This window comes from Nerophis lumbriciformis, linkage group LG09 (assembly GCF_033978685.3).
Source record: "Nerophis lumbriciformis linkage group LG09, RoL_Nlum_v2.1, whole genome shotgun sequence".
Classification (NCBI taxonomy): Eukaryota; Metazoa; Chordata; class Actinopteri; order Syngnathiformes; family Syngnathidae; genus Nerophis; species Nerophis lumbriciformis.
Window position 1 is genome coordinate 18822406 of NC_084556.2, and position 16383 is coordinate 18838788.

The 16383-nt window shown below is 39.7% G+C and overlaps 1 protein-coding gene across 2 annotated transcripts; it reads right to left on the bottom strand.

The window, feature by feature from the left end:
* Positions 1-1326: 1326 nt before the first annotated feature.
* On the bottom strand, positions 1327-16163 carry wasf3a (WASP family member 3a). Of its 2 annotated transcripts, none has more exons than XM_061962385.1 (9): positions 15935-16163; positions 14908-15065; positions 11455-11589; positions 11220-11373; positions 11030-11147; positions 10227-10405; positions 2477-2665; positions 2106-2389; positions 1327-2030 (listed from the first exon to the last, which is right to left on the bottom strand). In XM_061962385.1, the coding sequence occupies exons 2-9, from the start codon at positions 15038-15040 to the stop codon at positions 1873-1875; spliced, it is 1350 nt and encodes a 449-aa protein (XP_061818369.1). In that variant the 5' UTR covers positions 15041-15065; positions 15935-16163; the 3' UTR covers positions 1327-1872. The 2 variants fall into 2 exon arrangements, with proteins under 2 accessions (XP_061818369.1, XP_061818368.1); XM_061962384.1 differs by having other exon boundaries at positions 10227-10411; positions 15935-16162.
* Between the last annotated feature and the right edge of the window lie 220 nt (positions 16164-16383).

Below are 16383 nucleotides of genomic sequence, written 5' to 3' on the forward strand. Positions count from 1 at the left end.
AATGCTGTAAAATAAGTTAAAAATAATTATCAAATGTTAATTGTGTTTCATAAAAAAAATACGCAAACTGATACACAATAGTGGACAGTTTTAAATAATTCAAGGATCAAGGCTTTTTTAATTGTCTTCTGTGTAGACTTTATGTTTAGGGAAATTAAAAAAACTACAATACAAGAAATATTTAAAAAAAAATATCAGAAAAGGAATACGCTGATAATGCTGACAAGTGACCAATGTTTACAGTTTTAAATGTTTTTATTTTACTGAGTTAAGTTTAAAAAGGGCAGCACGGTGGAAGAGGGGTTAGTGCATCTGCCTCACAATACGAAGGTCCTGAGTAGTCTTGGGTTCAATCCCGGGCTCGGGATCTTTCTGTGTGGAGTTTGCATGTTCTCCCCGTGACTGCGTGGGTTCCCTCCGGGTACTCCGGCTTCCTCCCACCTCCAAAGACATGCACCTGGGGATAAGTTGATTGGCAACACTAAATTGGCCCTATTGTGTGGATGTGAGTGTGAATGTTGTCTGTCTATCTGTGTTGGCCCTGCGATGAGGTAGCGACTTGTCCAGGGTGTACCCCGCCTTCCGCCCGATTGTAGCTGAGATAGGCTCCAGCGCCCCCCGCGACCCCAAAGGGAATAAGCGGTAGAAAATGGAGGGAAGTTTAAAAAGTGCATAACCCAGTGAATCATTTGCACTTTTTTCTGTGTTGTGAGAATCACACAGACTAAGCAGTCTTAAATGTGACACATTGACTCAAAAACTTAACATGGAAATTGGTTTAAGTTGTTAATACCATCCATCCATCCATTTTCTACTGCTTGTCCCTTTTGGGGGCGCGGGGGGTCGCTGGAGCCTATCTCAGCTGCATTCGGGCAGAAAGTGGGGGTACACCCTGGACAAGTCGCCACCTCATCGCTGATACAAATAGTAGTGTTCACTTCCACTGTATATTGGTCATTATTGAATGATACATTTTATTTATAACGCACTTCGTATTTCTGGAATCTCAAACTGCTACAGAGTTGAAAAGAGACAAGCAATATAAACTAAAATGGGATTAAAAACTAATAATAAAAAAGTATTTAACACCAACATCAGTCATAGTAAGAGCAGTACCTACAGATACTTTTTAGAAAAATGCTTTTAAGCTGTATCTTATTTGATTCATTTACTTTGATGATAAAGTGATTATACAAATAAATAGTATCAACTTCTCAATGGTATAATTACATTTGGGGGTAGGAGGAGGCACAGAAAATGTCCTTCTGGGAGATCATGACAGAAAATAATGGAGAAGCACTAACATGCAAAGACAATACAAGGGGTTTTCATTTTGAATATATAGCGCATATATTTTTTATTCACATATTATAATTTATAATTACAATCAGTACTGCATTTTTGGTCATTGTTATCATTTTAGCTGTACAGGAATCACTGTTCTGTAACTGAGTACACTACTGTAATTGAATTTAAGAAGAGAGAGGAAAAATATAGGGAAATTATCACAGTGCAATATTTTTGAGGAATAACAATTATCAGGTACTGGCACAAAAACTGAAATGGAGTATATGATGCTGGGAGGAACACATGTAGACACAAATAGTAGTGTTCACTTCCACTGTATATTGGTCATTATTGAAGCATTGGTGTTTAATTTCAGTGTTAAGATATGCCCTGACTGAAGCTTCACTTATACTGTATGTTCATGTAAAAATATTCCCCGGATAAACTGATAAAAACGAGAAAACACACACAAAATAATGGCTGGTTAAATGTATGTCATTATAAATTTCTCTGCCAAACAAGTTCTTCTTCCAAAGACGTGAGACTGCACATGTCACAGAATGATTCTTCTTAGTGGCACAGCTGTCAGTCTGACCAGTCATTGTCATCCAGCTCTGAGTCGTCTTCAGATTCACTGTACTCCACTGCAATGCGCCGGGACAAGATGGTGGCCACGTCATTTCCCACGGGGTCACGCTTGCTCTGCATCTCTTGCTGCTCTTGCACTTTTTTCAGCTGGATGCCTAATAACCATAATACAAAAAAATTACAAAAATATCCCCGGAACGGTTGAAAACTCTCATGACTAAGGTACGAACCCATGCGGATTGCAGATAGCAGATCACTTCTGCCATTCGCTGGTTTTAATTTGTTTCCGACAAGTTCGGAAAGGTGAGAAGGGGCCGCTGGGGGCGGATGAGATGGAGGCGGTGGAACCGGAGGAGGAGGCATGCGAGGTCCTGGAGGAGGAACAGGTGGATGTGGGTAACCAAGGCCTACGTGAATGGCGGCTCCATTGTGAGCTGCTGCTGCTGGAGGGAAAGCGAAGGCTGTCTGGGCAGAAGGGATATGTGGGCCTGGCACAGCTGGAGGGCTGGCGCAGCTGATTGACAATGAAAAACAAAAAGGAGGATTAGGTTGCAGCCGAAATGAAAATATTTAATTCCAGCTGTGGTTGCAAAACACATACTTGTAATCTGCAGATGAGCGTATGGAGCCGTTCATCTTCTCTGCAGCTTCCACAGTGTTTGTTCCCTTGTAGTTGACGTCAATACAGTGGTACTCGTGCTCCGCAGGTGGGGAGGGTTGCGCGTTCACGTGTGGTTTCGAAGTACTGTGGACTGCCACAGGAGGGACAGGGTACTCCGGAAGGTCAGGCCTAGAGGAAAAAAACTGGGTATTTTATAAATAAAAATATTGTTGTATTTGTAGACATAAATTATTAGACAATGGCATGAGTGAACAGCTAATGTAGTTCAGAATGACAACCAAACCTACAACCATGAACGGGCCCAGAAAGGCCGGATCAGCGGTTTCAGCGCATAGGAGGGGTAGAAGGATAAAGACAGCGCTAAATTTGTGGATCCCTTATAACCATAATATAAAACGTATACTACCTGCTGTGACCATGGAAACACTAATTTCCCCACACAATCAAGAGGTTTTGCTCTCCAAACAGTGTGCCATGTTATTGCACTAGCAGCACACGTCAATAATCTGTAACATTGTTTCTGAAATATAGAATCGCAATCTACACAACAGCAACTTTTTACCGCACTGACGGTGCGCTGTGCAGAGTGTCTCATCACAGCGCATTCATGTGTCTCGAATAATCCAAATGCAAGAAAATGCATATTGAAATAATTTTTTTCATAAAAAGGAGATATCCATCCATCCATCCATTTTCTACCGCTTTATTATAATAATATATTTTATAAATGAAAACACAAACTGCATTTATTTATATAAAAAAATGCCAGCAGACACCAAGATTGAATTCGTTTTAATCTGTCCCTTAAAATATCCAGCAGCTACATTTACCATTAAAACATGATATTGCTGACTAGACAATATGTTCAGTTCAGTTTCAGTTTATTTCGAACATGCATGCGATACAATGTAATGCATCACCTACTTCCAGTTGTTTCATTACAGCATGTTCGAAAAGAAGTAGGAAGAAGCAAAGCTTATTTAATCTTAACCCTTTATCCCATTTCCTTTTTCTCTGTGTGTAACAGAACAGTGAATAAATAAATAATACATAGATAATATACAATAGTAAGTAAACAAATGAAATACATAAATAATCATTATCTAAAAAAAAAAAAGGTTCAAGATGTTCATTATAATTGTTCTTCTTTGTACTTTGTGAACACTTGTAGTTTGAACAGTCTCTTGAACTGAATCATATTGGTGCTTTGTTTGATTTCTTTGCTTAATCCATTCCATAATTTAATTCCACATACTAATATGCTAATGGTTTTAACTGTTGTACGCGCATACAAATGTTTTGAATAAGATTTTCCTCTAAAGATATATTTCTCCTCTTTTGTTGAGAATAATTGTTGTACATACTACTAGCCCAGCATGTAGTAGTCCTAAGCGGCCTACAAGCTACGGTGTACCGGTTGAGACGCATAATAGATTTAGCTCTTTAGCTAGTCCTACACCCCAGTCTACCGGGCACCACACCTTAGTCATAGGGGACTCCATCACCCGAAACATAAAGCTTAGCAAACCAGCCACAATTAAGTGCATCCCGGGGGCCCGAGCACCTGACATAGAGGCTAATCTTAGGGAGCTAACTCGCAACAGGCCTAGTAAACACGTACGACAGGCTAATCGCACCACTAGTTATGCGAATATAGTTGTACACGTTGGCTCCAATGACACTAGAATGAGACAGTCAGAGATTACAAAGAGAAACATAGCCAGGACTTGTGATCTCGCTAGAAAGATGTCCAGGCATCGAGTAATTGTCTCTGGCCCCCTGCCTGCGAGAGGCAATGATGAGAGATATAGCAGATTAGTCTCGCTTAACAAGTGGCTGGCTAGCTTCTGTAGACAACAGGGACTAACGTTTATTGATAATTGGCCCTCTTTCTGGGGCAAACCAGGCTTGCTGATGAGGGACGGCCTTCACCCTAACCAGGAAGGCGCCATCATCCTGTCTAAGAATATAGACTACTGTTTAAGTCACATTTGACTAACTACACTAGAGCAAGCCCGGTCACAGGCAATTACAGAGCCTGCTAGTCCGGGTGAGGAGTCAGTTAAGCTAGAACTAGCCAGCGCCAGGCTGGATAATTCCTGTACGCATAGCAATTTTCTTAGAATAACACACAACTCACATAATGTGTTTTCTGTTGTGAATGTGTCCGGGGTAGATATGCATTCTACTGAGGTGGCAAATCATGATGCGTTTAGTCGATCGCAGCATCAAGCAAACAATCTGAAAATTCCCGTCGTATCAATTCCTAGATATGGTCGAAACTATTTAAAGTGCACTACGTATAATAAACGCAACATTATTAATATTTCTACTACGGATAATTTAAACAAAAACTCGTCAAAACAGCCCAATACTTATAATATGGGCTTTTTAAACATAAGATCATTGTCTCCCAAAACGTTATTAGTTAATGAGGTCATTAGAGACAACAATCTTAACGTCATTGGTCTTAGCGAAACCTGGCTCAAACCAGACGAATTTTTTGCGCTAAATGAGGCATCTCCTCCTAACTATACGAATGCGCATATTGCCCGTCCCCTTAAAAGGGGTGGGGGGGTCGCATTAATATACAATGAAAACTTTAACCTTACCCCTAACCTAAATAATAAATACAAATCGTTTGAGGTGCTTACTATGAGGTCTGTCGCACCGCTGCCTCTCGATATGGCTGTTATCTACCGCCCCCCAGGGCCCTACTCGGACTTTATTAATGAATTCTCAGAGTTCGTTGCTGATCTAGTGACGCACGCAGACAATATAATCATAATGGGGGACTTTAATATCCATATGAATACCCCATCGGACCCTCAGTGCGTGGCGCTCCAGACTATAATTGATAGCTGTGGTCTTACACAAATAATAAATGAACCTACGCATCGCAACGGCAATACGATAGATCTAGTGCTGGTCAGGGGTGTCACCACCTCCAAAGTTATGGTACTCCCGTATACTAAAGTAATGTCCGATCATTACCTTATAAAATTCGAAGTTCTGACTCATTGTCAACAAACTAATAATAATAATAACTGCTATAGCAGCCGCAACATTAATGCCGCCACAACGATGACTCTTGCTGACCTACTGCCTTCGGTAATGGCACCATTCCCAAATTATGTCGGCTCTATTGATAACCTCACTAACAACTTTGACAATGCCCTGCGCAAAACCATTGATAGTATAGCACCGCTAAAACAAAAAAGGGCCCCTAAAAGGCGCACCCCATGGTTTACAGAGGAAACCAGAGCTCATAAATTATCATGTAGAAAGTTGGAACGCAAATGGCGCGCGACCAAGCTTGAGGTTTTCCATCAAGCATGGAGTGATAGTTTAATATCGTATAAACGCATGCTTACCTTAGCTAAAGCTAAATATTACTCAAATCTCATCCGCCTCAACAAAAACGACCCTAAATTTTTGTTTAGTACAGTAGCATCGCTAACCCAACAAGGGACTCCTCCCAATAGCTCCACCCACTCGGCAGATGACTTTATGAATTTCTTTAATAAGAAAATTGAACTCATTAAAAAGGAGATTAAAGACAACGCATCCCAGCTACAACTGGGTTCTATGAACACAGATACAACTGTATCTACGACGGATACTGCAATACAAAATAGTCTCTCTCTTTCTGATGAAATAACATTAGAGGAACTATTACAGCGTGTAAGTGGGATAAAACAAACAACATGTTTACTTGACCCACTTCCTGGGAAACTTATCAAGGAGCTTTTTGTATTATTAGGTCCATCAGTGCTAAATATTATAAACTTATCACTTTCCTCTGGCACTGTTCCCCTAGCATTCAAGAAAGCGGTTATTCATCCTCTGCTCAAAAGACCTAACCTTGATCCTGACCTCATGGTAAACTACCGACCGGTGTCCCACCTTCCCTTTATTTCGAAAATCCTCGAAAAAATTGTCGCACAGCAGCTAAATGAACACTTAGTGTCTAACAATCTCTGTGAACCTTTTCAATCCGGTTTCAGGGCAAATCACTCTACGGAGACAGCCCTCGCAAAAATGACTAATGATCTACTGCTGACGATGGATTCTGATGCGTCATCTATGTTGCTGCTTCTTGATCTTAGCGCTGCTTTCGATACCGTCGATCATAATATTTTATTAGAGCGTATCAAAACACGTATTGGTATGTCAGACTTAGCCTTGTCGTGGTTTAACTCTTATCTTACTGACAGGATGCAATGCGTCTCCCATAATAATGTGACCTCTGACTATGTTAAGGTAACGTGCGGAGTTCCTCAGGGTTCGGTTCTTGGCCCTGCACTCTTTAGTATTTACATGCTGCCGCTAGGCGACATCATACGCAAATACGGTGTTAGCTTTCATTGCTATGCTGATGACACCCAACTCTACATGCCCCTAAGGCTGACCAACACGCCGGATTGTAGTCAGCTGGAGGCGTGTCTTAATGAAATTAAACATTGGATGTCCGCTAACTTCTTGCAACTCAACGCCAAGAAAACGGAAATGCTGATTATCGGTCCTGCTAAACACCGACATTTATTTAATAATACCACCTTAACATTTGACAACCAAACAATTACACAAGGCGAATCAGTAAAGAATCTGGGTATTATCTTCGACCCAACTCTCTCGTTTGAATCACACATTAAGAGTGTTACTAAAACGGCCTTCTTTCATCTCCGTAATATCGCTAAAATTCGTTCTATTTTATCCACTAGCGACGCTGAGATCATTATTCATGCGTTCGTTACGTCTCGTCTCGACTACTGTAACGTATTATTTTCGGGTCTCCCTATGTCTAGCATTAAAAAATTACAGTTGGTACAAAATGCGGCTGCTAGACTTTTGACAAGAACAAGAAAGTTTGATCATATTACGCCTATACTGGCTCACCTGCACTGGCTTCCTGTGCACTTAAGAAGTGACTTTAAGGTTTTACTACTTACGTATAAAATACTACACGGTCTAGCTCCGTCCTATCTTGTCGATTGTATTGTACCATATGTCCCGGCAAGAAATCTGCGTTCAAAGAACTCCGGCTTATTAGTGATTCCCAGAGCCCAAAAAAAGTCTGCGGGCTATAGAGCGTTTTCTATTCGGGCTCCAGTACTATGGAATGCCCTCCCGGTAACAATTAGAGATGCTACCTCAGTAGAAGCATTTAAGTCCCATCTTAAAACTCATTTGTATACTCTAGCCTTTAAATAGCCCCCCTGTTGGACCAGTTGATCTGCCGTTTCTTTTCTTTTCTCCTCTGCTCCCCTTTTCCTTGAGGGGGGGGGGGGGGGGGGGCACAGGTCCGGTGGCCATGGATGAAGTGCTGGCTGTCCAGAGTCGGGACCCGGGGTGGACCGCTCGCCTGTGCATCGGCTGGGAACATCTCTACGCTGCTGACCCGTCTCCGCTCGGGATGGTGTCCTGCTGGCCCCACTATGGACTGGACTCTTACTATTATGTTGGATCCACTATGGACTGGACTCTCACAATATTATGTCAGACCCACTCGACATCCATTGCTTTCGGTCTCCCCTAGAGGGGGGGGGTTACCCACATATGCGGTCCTCTCCAAGGTTTCTCATAGTCATTCACATCGACGTCCCACTGGGGTGAGTTTTTCCTTGCCCGTATGTGGGCTTTGTACCGAGGATGTCGTTGTGGCTTGTGCAGCCCTTTGAGACACTTGTGATTTAGGGCTATATAAATAAAGATTGATTGATTGATTGATACATTCTTGGGTAGCAGATTATAGTTTGCCTTGTACATAATTTTAGCTGTTTGCAAACGCACCATGTCGTTGAATTTCAATATTTATGATTCAATAAATAAAGTGTGTGTAATTTGTCTATATCCAACGTTATGTATTATTCTAATTGATCGTTTTTGTAACCTCGTTAGTGAATGAAACGCACATTTGTGGTTGTTTCCCCATATTTCTACACAATAACTCAGGTATGCTAACAGTAGCGAGCAGTAGAGAATATGAAGTAATTTTTGAATTATTGAAATAAAAACAAACCAAAAATCTCAGTAAAAATTTAAGGAAAGAGCAAAAAGACAATGTAATAAGAAAAAACCTGACATATCTATATATATATATATATATATATATATATATATATATATATATATATATATATATATATATATATATATACACACACACACACACACACACACACACACACACACACACACACATAGACATCTTATAAGTAGACGCAGCATTGGCTGCTGTGACGCGAGAAATTCGGCCGCCATCTTGAAGTGGTGATGAGGAGCCGGCGAGCAGCCTAAACTGACAGTTGACAGGTAGAAAACAAAGATGTCGGGCTGGTGTTCAGAGTTTTCCTGCTCAAATGAGCGGACTGTTGAAAATAGGAATCGGGGGATTATTTTTCACAAGTAAGATTTAACATTAACATACTATTGGTTGTATTTTGTGAAAAGAATATTACCACAGAGTTGAGAAGGAGCAAAGATCTTCAAAAGTACTGAAATTGTAGCCGCTAGCAAAAAAGAGTATGACCATAATAGAATTGCTTGCTTAATTACATTTAAAAATGTCATACTTGAATAACAAAGTTGAAATAAATGATTGTGACACCTAAAACAAAATCCACCAGCCGCCACTGATTATGATGCATTCTCATTTTAGGCAAAGTATAAGACAATACTTTCTTAACAGTATAATTGTAACCAGGAATAAGTCTTCAAGTAACAATATTCAAATACTAACATTGTTGGGTAAGACAGAATTTGGTTTTATTCTGAATCCAGTGAAACAGATTGGTGGTTTTAGCTGATATAAAGACTTTCAGGTGTTTATATATGTTTATGTTTAAGTATTTGGCAGACGCTTTTATCCAAAGTGACATACATAAAAAATACATATACAACAATCACTGTAAACATTATCATTCAAGGGAAGAATGTAATAAAAAATATCAATACAAAGTGTCAAGACAGAATAAATTCTCTGCTGCTGCAGCAACAGAGATACAGTCTATAGGTCCCTAAGATATATAGATATCTAATGTATTCATACATTGTTTATGTAGAATATATGCATGTATATATAACCTAATCATACTGTTTCTTGAATTTAAAAATAGCTGACCGTTTTTCCCCCTTCTCTGGGATTATATTCCCAGTTTTGATCTCGGACGTCTGGTCACGTCTGGTCACTTATAGCATATAAGAATATTCTATTACTGTTAAGCAAACTATGAATAATAAAACACGCCAAAACATGTGTCCTTTATCATAGCTACACGTATGACAAAAAACCGCGTGAAAATCAGTGGTATTCAGTGAGGTCAGATTAATTAACTGCACTGACATTCCATTGCTCCTGCCAAATGAATTGCACTGAGTGGAGCGGATCACCACTCCAAGATGGCGGCCCCGCGTCTCGTCAGCGCCAGTAGGCAGTAGCAGTCGATGCTGCGTCGTCTACTTATAAGTTGTCTATGTATATACACACACACACACACACACACACACACAGACACACACACACACACACACACACACACACACACACACACACACACAAAAAAAAAAAAAAGAATATACTGTATATATATCATAATAGTTTAGACACCCTTGTCTTCCAGTGTCAATCAAACATGCGCATTAATGTATACGTTGAAGATACAAAAGTCTTGGTCCATATTTCATGTTAGATTTCACCACAGCAACAAATCCCCAAACCGGCACAAACCTGCCCTCTGGGGATAGTGAGCCCTCAGAAGACGCCCCTCGCCGTAGAGTCTGTGGGTGGCGATGATCTGGACGGAGCTCTTTGTCAAACGCCATCATGTTCCACTCTTGTCTGCGGTTTCGAGCCTTCCTCACCTTTTTCACCTGTCGCTGGAGAGTGCTGCTTTCCACGCATCGCTTCTGCTCCTGGGCAATGTCGCAGGGTAAAGTCATGAAGCAAAAACATAAAAAAACATGTTTATTATTGTGTTTGTAGGCTGCTGGGGTGTAAAACCGCACATCATTATTGCATTTTCGTCACGTTATTGAGCTATGCATTACATAGTGATTCTTAAACTGTGGTGGTACGCCAAATAATCGCTTAATTAAGTGATTAGTGTTTTATTTTCCCATATTCAAACACAGCGTTACTGTTTAAACTGTGTACAATGTACAGTGGTCAAAAATATTAAATATACTCGTTAAAACCTCTGCCTTGTTTTTACTGAACACTCAAGCCTACTATCAATCAATCAATCAATCAATGTTTATTTATATAGCCCTAAATCACAAGCGTCTCAAAGGGCTGCACAAGCCACAACGACATCCGCGGTACGCTAGTGTGTTTTAATGTTGATCATTATGGTGGTACTTGGAGAGCCAAGTGTTTTCTGAGGTGGTACTTGGTGAAAAACATTTGAGAACCACTGCATTAGATGATTCACTGCATGCTATAATGCTGAACATTTTAGCATCTTTGAAAAAGCTGTTTTTTGTGTGAATCCTATTATAATGTGAATCCTAAGAAAGTGTGTGTGCTCTCACCCTTTGCCTCCTCCTTTCTTTCCTTTTGTCCTCTGTGTCCTGCAGCATTGTCTCCTTCCACAAGTCAAAAAAGTATGAAGGGTCTGAGTAGAACTTCATGGCATCAGTGCAGTCCTCTCTGTTTAAAAAAAATACATGTTTCTGTCCTGTTTGCTGACTAGTTTGGGAGACAACAATGCTGTTTAAGTACCTGTAAGCCGTGAGGTCACTGAGAAGAGGAGGCTGGTCGCTGCTGTCGTACATCTCAGCCACCGAGCCTGGAGTGCTGCCTTTGGACAACACCTGCTGGTCCTGGGTGGTAGAGCTTTTGAACGCCTTCCTCAGGTTTATGGCCTGAAGAGAGACTGCAAAACAGTAAAACGTGTGTTTAACCGTCAGTATTAGTGGGGAGGTAAAGGTGTCTATAACAAACTGTTGGAACTGACCTTCTTCCATACTGGAGTCGAGCTGGGTGACTTTGATGGCCAAGCGGTCGATGCGGTGCTGGAGAGAGTTAGCGCGCATGTAAAAGGTGTTGGCTTCGTTGAAAAGATCCCCAAAGACATTTTCTGCATGTTTACCTGCAACCACAAACAAATGCAACGTGAGAAGTCATTCATGACAGTGTGGCTAAAAAGAATATACAGAATAAACTAACACACACCTTAATATAATGTAACACATGTAGGAATAAATGGGACATTATACATTTCATTAGCTACACCCTGAGATCCACTACAAGAGTTTGTGCCTTTACAAAGAAAATATTGCATAGTGAGATAAATAATCAATAATGCAGTAGGACCTCAACTTAAGAGTGCCCCAACTTAATACTGTTTTGAGATAAGAGCTGTTTCTCGTCTAATCTTCACGCTTTAAGTTGCGAGTAGAAATTTGAGTTAAAAAGCATCCCCACTGTCATGACCTGACCACACAGGTCACGTCTTGTTTTGTGTTTGTTATAGGTTTCCTATGTTTAAGGTCTATTTTTGTTTCAGCGCTCTTTTCTTTGTTTACTTTCTGGTTACTATAGCACTGCTTTATCGCACCTGCCTCTGATTAGTGATCAGAAGGCTCACCTGCTCCTGGTTGCTAATAACAGAGCTTTATATACTGGTCACCGTTGGTGACTGCTATGTGTTCCTGTTAGCGTCACGCTTCCTTTTTGTTCGGTTCAAGGCTGAGATTCTCGAGTTTGTCACCCTGTTCCTTCTCGTGCGCATTTCCCTGTGGCATGCTATCTTTTGTATTTTTGCTCTGAGTTCAAAGATTAAATAACCATTCTTACCTGCACACTGCTTCCTGCCTATCCTTACGCATCCTGGGAACACGACCGTCGCTACGACGCGACCCAAACGGAACACGGTAAATGCCACAGTGAACCCTGAAGATCAGCCCATAACATCTGGTCTTACACGCTAGCATTAGCTTATATAGACTGACATATTATAAAGATTGACATAACTTTGTTTTTCAATGATGGAAGGAAGAAAGTGAGCATAAAGGACAGTGCCGAGAAGAAGAAATGTATGATATTCATTGAATTAAAGACATAAATCATTAAAAAGATGACAGAGTGTAGCTTGCTAATTTGGGAAGCAGTTGGAGTGTAGCACTGTTAATCTGCTCTATAGTAGGGATGCAACGATTAGTCGACATCGACAATAAAATTTGTCGCTGACAATTATATATTTGTTGACAATAGTCGTGACGTCATCATTTGTGTTTTCACGGGCGGGAGTGGGTCCGCGCCAACAGTCGCATGTAAACAACATGTAAAGTGTGAGGCCATTTTCTCTTATTCTTGTTAAAAACATGAATACCTTGATCATTTTGCAAAGCAGACTTTGCTTTTATGGCAGTACATCTGTGATACGCAAGCGGAGGGCATGATGTCGGACATCTGGAGGGAGGATGTGGTCTCAGTCTCGGTAAGATTGTTAGCTTGTCTTGTGCCTTGCTAGCTAGCTAACAAGTGTGAGAAGAAGTTGTGTGAAAAATAAGATTTAACTATAATTTTAGCGAAAGTCAGCCAGCTAAACTTTGTCTACATCAATTCAATTACTTTTTAAAGCAGCGTCAATTTGCAATTAAATTGCACGCACAAACACACACACAGAAAGGCACCAATGCGGAGGTATCATAAGATTAAACAGTGCTATTTTAACTGTTTTTTAAATACATAAACAAGGTTAATTGTTTTTTTATTAGCACTTTTCCTTTCCTTTCTTTTTAATGGACATATTTTAATGATCATTTCAATTTTTGTAACAGCTGAATGATCAGGAGTAGTTGTAGATTATTGAGAATGTCATTGTCAGCTCCACATCATACATGTAGTACATAATATACATACATATCGCCATTGAACAGTCTTGTGCTCAATAGCAATATTATTATTTCATTTAATTTAACATATCTCAAAAGGGTAATGGGAAGAAGTATAAACTTTTTGAATTCCCCCCACCCTTTTTTACATAGTTACTTTACTGATATCCAGTTTCCTCTGAACCACATTTTATCAAATTCATCTAAATCAACACAACTCAATGTGCCCAGAACAATGTGCTTACAATTATCAATATATCATCATAAGTAAATCATATAAGTCATTCATACTCATATTCAAAAAAAGCCTAGACCTCATTATACCGAACCAAAATATTAGATTTGTACAATTTCTTAAAATGCTCAATGTTTGAACAGCGTTTGAGTTCATCACTCAGGCTGTTCCATATTTCCACCCCACAGCAGCACAGTATAAATAAATATTTTTGAATGAATTAGTCATCGTTGTTGTTTGTAATCACATGCCTAAAATAACTTCAGCTACATTTAAAAGTCAATGGAAAAATTAGAGCCATTAAATATGTATACGCCTTATTATCCAACTCGTCGACTAATCGTTAAGATTAAGAAGTTGACTAATCGACTATCAAAATAATCGTTAGTTGCAGCCCTACTATATAGAGAAGCAGAATAAGTCGGTAATGCGAGCCAAATATGTTAAAATAATATCTAAAAGGCGGACATCTATCCATGAAAATCTGCTGATGGTGTGTTTGACATGGAAGCAGCTTAAAGGAGATGCCATAGACCTACTGTACACTCTATGGTAAATGCTGTACATTTTTAGTACAATACTTCATAAAACTATTGTAGTTGTTAGTATTACTTTGTATTGTATTATTTTTATATACGATATATCTAAAAGGTTGTTTTTTCTTTTTAAAAAGCATGTTATTAGTTAAAATTTGTGTTTTGGGGGGAAGGAAAGCACCAATTAAATTGATTTTAATGGATGACGTTAATCACTACAGTATGACTATTGTACAGTAGAGTTGCACAATGTTACTTTTCTAGCAGAGCAGTGCAACACCACTGCTAACCGCAACTACAATAGACATATTTCCAAATTAACACCAAATTAAGAATTATTATCTTTGTATAACAGTCACTCTTGTATTAGACCTTGTTAGCTAATGTGGCCGACGGGAACACATTTGAAAGCTATTGTTTTTGTGCTTTTCTAAATCCAATTGATCTCACCGGATTACGTGAGCACCACGTGATCTGTCCTTAAGCAAACAGCAAGAATGGCACAGAGCAGGACATCTATGCAGTGCCTACAGAGAGGCAATTCTCTGTTCCCGCCCACTCATTCTCCATTTTATCTGCCTGTGCTTGCAAAGCTCAGCGGTGAGTGCTAAGCCGACATATCTTCACTAAATCCCATCATGCACACACACTTTAAGTGTTTGTGTTTATGAGCCAGATGTCCAAAAGGAAATTTGTTTCCAAAAATAGCCACCTCTCCTAGGAGGTTGCCATAGGGGTGTATTTCTGCAGGAACATGAAAACAATCACAATATAATTCAGTATAAGAATAATAATCTTACTCAGACTACTGAGTTGGCGGATGATGGCGGACAACGTGTTGTTGTTCACACATTCCAGCTCACAGCCAATCCCATTGGGCACTGTGGTGTGGCACAAGTGCTGAGGCTCTATGGTTCTCTTCACCAAAGGCATCACCTCTTCATGTCGGCCATTGCACCTGCAAGCAGACAATTAGTATCACTGAGGGTCGCTCACTACACAAGTCAACCCATTAACAAACTGCTACCCTTTACCTCACTATTGTATTTACCAAAGCAATGTGGCATGTACAACATGTCAAGTAAAATGACAAGTACAAATGTATATTATAGTTATACTATTTGACATACATTCGAATATACACAATATAATTTTACAATAGATAACAGCAGTAGGGAAATATATTCATCTTTTTGCATCTTGTTGAGTGTGTTACCACTTTTAACATACCTGTGTAATATTACCCCCCTTATGTTTGCTTTAATACTTCCCTAAACAAACACACGTGATTCCGAACACAGATGTACTTTAACGCAATTATGACAAACATGACTTTACATTTGCCACACACACACACACATATATATATATATATATATATATATATATATATATATATATATATATATATATATATATATATATATATGTAACATTCTACCATAGTTGCTTTATTGAATTTACAACCCCCTGGTGCTGTATTGTACTGTTTTTGTACTTGTCTTGTTTGTTATTGTTCATATGCTTGTTTGTAAATGTTGAACATTATAAATAAAGATTTATAAAAATACAAAAAATACAAAAATACAAATAATGAGCAACAGCTAGCGTACATAACCCACAATTCAATACGCGGCTCGCTTTGCTGCGAGCAAACAATTTAATTCCAGCAGCCAGGTGTGTTATCGTTCTCCCTGTCTCGGAATGGAACAAGCAGCTACTCTTCAACCCACAAACGCGACAGGTAACATTTCTACTTTACACAAAACGGGTTACTTGTGGGAGTTTATTCAGTGAAAACAAAAACATAAACGCCATTAAACCTACCTTAATATAAAGTTGGGTATGTTCGTTTTCGGTTTCCCGCCAACGCCAGCCAGGCGGAGCAGCGGACGTCAAAGTAGCTTAGTACAAATTTAAATGTCCTTTTTGGTTTCTCTGCGCGCTTGTCGTGTGCCAAGTATTTGCGGGAGACATTTGTGCACAGCGGAATTCACTCTTGACTACATGACCTCTGAGTCTAAACCACAACATGAGGGGATTTAGTCAGCAGATTTACTCCTGGCGGCCAATCACAAGCGCTATGACAGACCTCTGACATCATGAGTGCTTTTCCAGGCCTAATTAACGAGGGCTTCTACCTTGGATATCAGGGGTGTTGGAAGACTTCAGGTAGGTTGAACCAGCAATATATTAGCTATAGCTATTTATTCCTCATCAGGTGTGCTTTGCTCCTCAATAAATCACAGTCACCCTTACATATTTGCCTTTGGTTA